Genomic DNA, 8617 nt, shown 5'->3' on the forward strand with positions numbered 1-8617 from the left:
CCATTGCTTGCGTCAATTATATTGCATGTCACTGGTCTATAGAAATAAATGCATTAGAACAAGAAACCAATGTATAGACACAATGGCAAAAAAGATTGCCAGGCCTAATGCGAGCCAGGGAAGTCTTGGGCTTGTAACGTGGCTTCATGTTTTCATCCACTGAGCCGTGAGGCTCAACATGCTTGTTTGGTTGAGGTCTGAACTCACCTATAAATATCGTTTTTGTGTGTATTGTCCAGTTGTTGCTGTATGTTTTTATCTACCCAGAATTCAAGCAAGCATGAAAGCATTACAGTAATGACATTGTGTGTGTCAGCAAGTTGATACAGCAAGCCTCTTCCGTGTTTTGGTACAAGCTTGTACACCACGCCCCCCGCTTCGTCATAGGGTACGCTGGTTCGCACCCGAGACCACCTATTCCAGCGGTCCAGGTTTGGAGCGAATCAGCGTCCCCGGGGACGCGGGGAGCGTTCTCATCAGGGACGATCACACCCATTTTTGGTGCGATCGCGCTCTGATTCGACCCCGAATGGCTAGTGTGAAAGCCCCCTAAGTCTTTGAGACCGAAATAAAGCATCGAATCAGTAAGTACATACAGTACGTCGTAATTAGTTAATTAGCAGTAGGACCTCGTTCATTCATCCGTTTGTGTATTACGGTACTCTTCCGTGTGTGTGCGCCAAGACAGTCTAACATTCGTGCAAGCACCGTGTGTGTGTGCGCGCGCGCGTGTGTGTGTGTGTGTTTGTTAGACGGACTGAGAGAGCAAGCTAGCTTAGCTAACGTTCTTAGCTCTGTGCTTCGGTGTATATATGTAGACCTACTTGTGTGTATTGCGAATGAATGATTATGTTCCTTGTGTGTGTTTTGTGGGGGGGGATCTTAGCTCTGTTTATTGCGCCAAGAAAATCTAACGTTACTAACGTCGTTAGTGCAAGCACCGTGTGTGTGTGTGCGTGTGTGTGTTAGACGGACTGAGAGAGCAAGCTACTGTAGCTTAGCTAATGTTCTTAGCTCTGTGCTTCGTTATTATGTAGAGTAGACCTACTTGTGTGTATTGCGAATTAATGATTATGTTCCTAATTAACGTTGTTAGTACAAGTGCTGTGTGTGTGTGTGTGTGTGTGTGTGTGTGTGTGTGTGTGTGTGTGTGTGTGTGTGTGTGTGTGTGTGTGTGTGTGTGTGTGTGTGTGTGTGTGTGTTAGACGGATTGGGAGAGCAATCTTATTCTTCCTGTCATTTGTTTTCCCAAAATCATATGGCATGGGTACCTGCTTCGGTGTCATCCCTTTGTGGATTGTATTGTGTTCGAAAACATATGCTTAAGCCCAGGGCCGCCTCAGGCGGTGTGCGAGCAGTGCGGTCGCACAGGGCCTCGCGGGAAGGGGGGCCTCGCAAAAAAAAAAAAAAAAAAAAAGTATTATTATTATTATTTAATTTTTTTTTGCGAGGCCCCCCTTCCCGCGAGGCCCTTTTCATCACAGCGTAGCTAACATTATATTGAGCCAAACGGGACGGCTAGCTGTTGTAGCTAATGTTATAATGAGCCAAAGCGGGCCGGCTAGCTAACGTAGCTAACGTTATATTGAGCCAAACGGGCCGGCTAGCTGTTGTAGCTAACGGTGTGTACCTGGTGTCAGTACATGGCTACTCTATTTGCAGTTAGCCTATTTAGCTGATGTCGGCCGTTGGCTCCTTGCTACTTTGTTTTCTCTGGTATAGACCCTCTTCTCTTTGGATTTAAGTGTTGATCTTTGTCCTTTTGGATCTATGTATATTCATGTTGCCTTTGTAACGTTATCTTTTCCTTCTGTTTTGTTCTTCCATTAAAAGTTGAATATCCTTTAGGGGCTCATCTTAGCTGTCTTGCTTATCTCTCTCATACATGCTCTCTCTCTAACACACACACACACACACACAGAGACATGCTCTCTCTCTCTAACACACAAACACACATGCTCTCTCTCTCTCTCTCTCTCTTTCTAACACACACAGACATGCTCTATATCTCTCTCTAACACACAAAATGACATGCTCTCTCTCTATATATTTCTCTCTCTTTCTAACACACATATACATGCTCTCTCTCTAACACACACACACACAAACAGACATGCTCTCTCTCTATCTCTCTCTTTCTAACACACACAGACATGCTCTATCTATCTCTCTCTCTTCAATTCAAATGGGCTTTATTTCACATTCTTGTATTTCTCCCAGTAGGTATGGGAGTTTTGAGTTATTGTCCATGTTTTCAAAGTCTCTTTGGGTGTTTGCAATTTGTGGGAAGTATATGTCTTGGTATAGTGGGCAGGTTGTTAAGAAGTAGAGCTCGGTTTCCACCTCATCTTGTGTGCAGTGGGTCTGTCTTCGCTTGGGAGCCAGGTCTGCCTATGGCGGCCTTTCTCGATGGCTAGGCTGTGCTCGCTGAGTCTGTACCTAGTCAAGGATCTTCTTAGTATTGGGTCAGTCACAGTGCTCAGGTATTCTGCCACTGTGTACTCTCTGTTTAGGGCCAAATAGCATTTCAATTTGCTCTGGTTTTGGGTTGTTTCTTTCCAATGTGTGTCTCTCTCTCTCTCTCTCTCTGTCTCTCTCTCTCTCTCTCTCTCTCTCTCTCTCTCTCTCTCTCTCTCTCTCTCTCTCTCTGGCCTTGCTCTGGTGGAGGGTCAGGGGCATTGCCGGGTCTGTGCAGCGATAACACTGTATATTGACTGTAGAACGGGAGCTCTCTCTTGCTCTCTCTCTTGCTATATGTTGACTGTATCATGCCCAGCCTCGGGCAGCGCTATTATTTAAGAATATGTTGACTGTACCTTTTAGGGGGGGGGCCTCGCGTTTAAATCTTGCAGGGCCTCGCATTTCTCCCAGGCGGCCCTGCTTAAGCCATATTTGTTTGTGTATTAGGTTTACTTTGGCGTTAGTAGAGTAGTATGGCTGGAGCTATTTGGTGGGTGGCTGTCACTCAAAGCATTCTGCTAGTATGGGCGGAGCCCATCGAAAAATGGCCTGAAATCCTGAGGCTGTAAAATTAGGCTTTTGAGTACTTCATTAGAAATATAAAACAATGATTTTTTTTTCTTTTTTTTAAACCTTACAGATGTGTTCAATAGACTCGCAGGAATTGTGTAAAGTTGCCCAAATAGTGCTAGGAATAGCAATGCATGTCCCCTTTAAAGCATGTCTAATCTGGTATGTCATAAATGTATAGATGTAGCAGTACTGTCTATCTGTATGTTGTGTATGTCATATATGTTATGATGAATTGAAAATGGGGGACCCTGATGTAAACAAGACGAAAGTCTTTCTCTGGTCTGCATCCCCTTAACAATTGTATGTATTGAGCTGTACAGTACTGTACTTTTTTTGCATTGACTCATGCACCTTTTTGAAAATCATCAGGCATGAAGATGGAACACATTTTTGTTGTTAAATTACTGGTAGTTCATACAAGAAATTATCGTCCTCTAAGCCAATCTGCACTTTAACATAGGCCTGGGTTGTTTATTTCTGTTAGCACCGCGGATATAAGAAAGAGGTCTAGCTGAGTCAATGTTGATGGTTTTGTTGAACATTTGTATTTCACAGGAGAGAAACTGTATTCAAAGAAAGCTATTAAAATCGTCTTTGAATCTAAATATACTTTCTTTGTGTTGATTTTACATTAATTCCATGATTTTACTCAAGTAATCTGTTACAAGCATCGGTCTTAAGTAGAAAAGTGCGATTTTTAATCTAAATTAATTATAGAAAATTGTGAAGTTAATTAGTTTTAATCTATTGACAGAACTAGTAATGACATTTAAAAGTCATGGCCCCCGAAAATAAGATGATGCCCCCTTTTCAGATTTTTTTTCTAGTAAAAGAAAACATCTTATATTCAGCACAATACAATGTGACCAACACAGCAGTATAAATTGATCTTTATGGTGAAGGCAATACCCTTACAATACCCTTTAGCTTTTTTACAACACTATAGGTTTAAAGCTAAATTCCACCCTGAAACAGTGTCATCGCTGTGGTCCTCTTCATATGTATTACTCTTCAGTGCAGTTCACAAATACAACTACTTCATGCCACTGACCAATTCGACAAGTAACTGCATTGCCACACTTACCAATTTCTACAGAAATACTATAGGGAATCACCATAGACCCCCCCCCCCCTCAACTTGTAGGCAAAGCTCTGCTTCCCTTTCCAAAAGGAGTGTGAACCTTTTGGGGAGAGAAACTCCAGGGTAATTTTGGATCAAAGAAATCGACTGGGCAAAGGTAACTAAGCGAGCACTCAGACATTGTTTCATCCAGACTGTCGCACAGGAGACTTCAGGTGAAAACCAATGGCCTGTGCCTCCCACAGCATCATCCCACCATCATCGTTATTCGTTAACAGTAAAAGAGTATATAGAAACATAGCATTTCAATGGTAAAACACAGGAATACAGTGATGCACCATATATTCCACTACACAAATACTATGGTGGTGAGTGACTACAGTATTTATGTGGTAAATCTATAGTGTGTATGAGGAGAGAAAGCAACACCAGAATAATACAGGATTCATGGTAACGTTCTCATTGTCCAATAGAAAGAAAGAGTCAATGCATAGTCTGGGTGGACTTACTGCAGAAAAGGAAGTAGGATGCTGAGGCAGCCAGCAGGTTGGGACTGTGTGCCAGAGAGCTGACAAGACCAGAGATCCAGCCGAACACTAGCAGGACCAGGCTAAGAGGAAGTATAATAACTACTACCTTGTGCAACCCTGCAGAGAGAGAGACACACACACACACACACACACACACACACACACACACACACACACACACACACACACACACACACACACACACACACACACACACACACACACACACACACACACACACACACACACACACACACACACACACACATTTCAATGGAACATTCCATATCACTGAAGTCTACTAGTCCAATTAACTCTAAAACAACAGAAGGGGAGAATTAAGCTTTTCCTTTTTTCCTATTCATAAGGCGTCTATATTTGAACACTGTTGAAGGAAACATCTAACAGTATGAAGATATTAACTGACATATGCTTTGGAACATATCATGCTGTAACATAGTAAGGTAATACGCCTGTTAGATAATCAGTTCATTATCATTTATGAGGCAGACACATTCAACACAATTTCCATTGCCAGGAAACCTAACAAACACTTAATTGTCTTTTGGAATTAGCATTTTCAATGAATGTACGCTGTGTGCAGTGGAAAAACACAGCTATACTCACCGAAAAGGTGCCTCTCCACCTCTGAAAAGGTGGAGGTATTTGCCATAAAGGAATGGATGAGTGAGCTGCCATTTTCCCCTGGAAATAATGTGGGGAAAAAAGGGGCAAACATGAGCAATGTGGAAGGCTCTATGTGTCCGTCCAGAAAACATCACTCTTTACTTTGAATTACAATCTCCAATTTAGACAAATGTGTTTTCATTTGAATGTATGGACACTTTTGAGTGTTGACATGTACTGAATTTCTGTAGTTGTACATATTTTTCAGTCAAGACTGTGTGTATAGTGTCTCCCATTGGCAACAGGTGAACGCTGTCTGTAGAGTATAAGAACATTGAGCTGTCACGTTACTTGGCTTCAGCTGTGAACCGAGATGCTTGGAGTAACAGACTGTATACCTTTTGCTCTTTAGCCTGAATCACCATCAGTGTATTGCACCAGTGTCATGACACTTGTGGCAGTCACCTTGCAGGCGTTGCTATACCTATCTATCTGCAAGCTAAATTAAATCATGCAAATGGCTGTGAAACAAATGATAACAACTTTGTCTATAGGCTGGCATTACACAAGCAATTTGCCCATGCAAATTGGGTACGTGCAACTAAGTTCTATCTGAATTGCGTAGTATAACTTTATACTTTATTTAAACTCAGAAATCATTTAACACCCCATGCAACTATATAACAAAAACTGCGTATTTGGCTGTAACTTTAAAATGACAATTTGAAAACTAAAGACCAGCTTTTACAACAATTGGGTATGGTGTCTCTTGTTCATATCAGATACCAATTATGTGGTCATTGGACAAAAATTATTGAAATATAATTTTTTTTTCTTCATTAGAGAAATCCATCATGCCCTATGTACCAAAAAAAAACGGCAACATTTACTTTGATTTCGCACATGTAACAAATGGCTCTCATTACCAAGTTTTAGTATTGAATATTGAATATTTAATATTATTCCACCTGGTATCGATCCGAAAACTGATATCATGACCAACAATGCTACAGACTGTGGCTATTATATCCAGCCTGCATGTGTCATGTTGTCTCTTAATCATTGGATAAAATAAATTTAAAAGTGACAGAATTTAAGTGGTGATTCATCAGCTATCTGACCATATTACACTCAATATTACAGGTTTTGTAGCCTTTCCAAATGCTCAACGCAGTCTGAGCAGCCTGTCTCCCCGCTGTGTCGAGCAAGACCCACCAGCCACATGTTTACATTACATTGGTGGGAATATAAATAACAGCAATCAGCTAATAGGGAAATCAAATCATTAGGGGCCAGACCAACGCTCAGCCTCTAGCAAAAAACATAAATTGTGAAATCTGAGCCCCCGTGTAAATACTGTAGTCCACCGTGGAACATTTGCCTCCTATCCATGATGCAGGTAGCAAACTGATATCAACTGTTGGCTCAATGTTGAAGCGTCAATGTAAATTACACTGAATTACCTTTGAAATCCAGTTTGTCATTATTAATTCAACGTTGATCCCAAATATAATTTTCAACCTGAACCAAAACGATATTCTGGTGTGATTTCTACATTGAATCAATGTCACTTTAACCTAAAACCCACCACAAACATCACAATGCCCTGTAGTAGCCCGACATGTTTATAGAGCTAAGAGAGTGAAAGAAGAGACGCGTATGTGTTGTTCGGACAAAGGCAAAAAAGAAAGCAGTACGTCTAACTGCTATTGTATGATTACTAGTGGCAATGGACTTGACAAAAACGAACACAAAAAACAGCAATTGGCGCGTAAAGGTGTACAAATACATGACTATCTGAGAACATAATTGGACAAGCACTGTGAAAATAAGACGGGTAAACATGCGCGTCTCCCTCGCCCACTTTCACGGAGGAAACGCGTTGCTGCAGGTCAGTTCATGCTGTTTATGGTGTTGATGGGGTTATTGATTAAGTTATAAGCTATAATGCAGGCTATATTGGCTCATGAAGTCATGACTGAAACGAATGGAGTCAAATACACGACCATACCTTCTTCATAGATCCTCCACAATCCGGAATGGGAACTCGGTATATTTGGTATATCCACGTCTATGATATACCAATAGTCGGTCCCAATTGCCACGGCCAGGAAGGTAAAACTGAGCAAACCCGTAAAGCCAGCTATCAGAACGACGGTTCCGTACCCCATTGTCTTAGAGACCAGAATGTAGAGAGATCGCCAACTAAAGTCTTATTTTTTATTTGGACACCTCTCCACCAACGTGATGCGTAAAAGCTCTCCAGCAGGTTCGTGCTCCATCGTGTAGTGCCTGTCCATCACCAAGTTTCATCTGCTCTTGAACCCTTGAACCCTCGCACTGAACAACCGTATGAGTCCGTTTTTAAATGTGTTTGGACAGCCCACGTATTTGCTGTTTTAAAATCAATCCAAATCACTTGGAGTGTGAATGTGATACATTCGCAATAAATGATTCCGCCTCTGCTGAACACAGTACTGAACAATATTTAACTTACCATAGATAATAACGTTTGAAAACACTGTTCCTCTGAAAACGTAAAACGGACTTATATAGTTTGGCGAAAAACGTTGCAAAATTAGATATCAAAACAGAGCTCTTTTGTCCTTCTTCTCCAGCTTCACATGGGGAAAAAACAGCATTCTGAGCGGGACACATGCCAGGTGAGTGACACTGGTGATATGGCTCAGAGGTGGCGGTGGCGCGTTGTCCCCGCGTCCTCTAATCAGTGGTGAAAAGTGAATGAATGAATGAATGAAAACTTTATTTAACAGATTGCAGAATGGGTACAATACAGTACGGGCCGGCTCAATACACACAATTGTTAAGGGGATGCAGACCTGAAAAAGTCGTTTGTCTTGTTTCCATCAGGGTCCCCCATTTTCAATTCATATATATAGACATTTATGACATACACAACATACATGACATTTATGGCATACTCATAGGGACATATAGGTATTTAGTACTGATACATTTGTGACATAAACAGTGGCGGCCGCCACTGGGGGGCGCTAGGGCGCCGCCCCCCCTTCAGGCCCTGCCTGGTTATATGAGAGTAGAACAAGAAAAGGTATCTTTTTGTTTTTTGTTTTATAGCCCTATAAATAATATAAACATGTTTAAAATGAATAATATTTACTCATTTTAAGTATGTTTGTATTTCCAATGCACAATATAACGTTATTATCGCAATTAAAAAACACTCGTTTTCCAGAGCAGGAAGTGACATCACGTTTTTTTCGGCCCGGGCTATACGCGATAGCGCTCTGAGTGCGCGTCACAGTTTGATCGCTGTATCCGTCACAGCCAATCAGTGCATAACGCGTTGTGCGTTGAAATATGA

At 41.5% G+C, this 8617-nt stretch overlaps 1 protein-coding gene across 1 annotated transcript in view; it reads right to left on the bottom strand.

Moving 5' to 3' along the window:
- The window catches only part of LOC311240547 (transmembrane protein 235), a gene marked incomplete at both ends in the record, with an annotated part of 241804 nt that extends 234362 nt beyond the window's left edge, over positions 1 to 7442 (bottom strand). The window contains 3 exons of the mRNA XM_084329125.1: positions 4624 to 4761; positions 5272 to 5349; positions 7283 to 7442. Of these exons, the coding sequence (XP_084185251.1) occupies positions 4624 to 4761; positions 5272 to 5349; positions 7283 to 7442 (376 nt within the window). The remainder of the gene's footprint in view (positions 1 to 4623; positions 4762 to 5271; positions 5350 to 7282) is intronic.
- Positions 7443 to 8617: the final 1175 nt, after the last annotated feature.

This window comes from Notolepis coatsorum (assembly GCF_963971535.1).
Source record: "Notolepis coatsorum genome assembly, chromosome: 14".
Taxonomy (NCBI): domain Eukaryota; kingdom Metazoa; phylum Chordata; class Actinopteri; order Aulopiformes; family Paralepididae; genus Notolepis; species Notolepis coatsorum.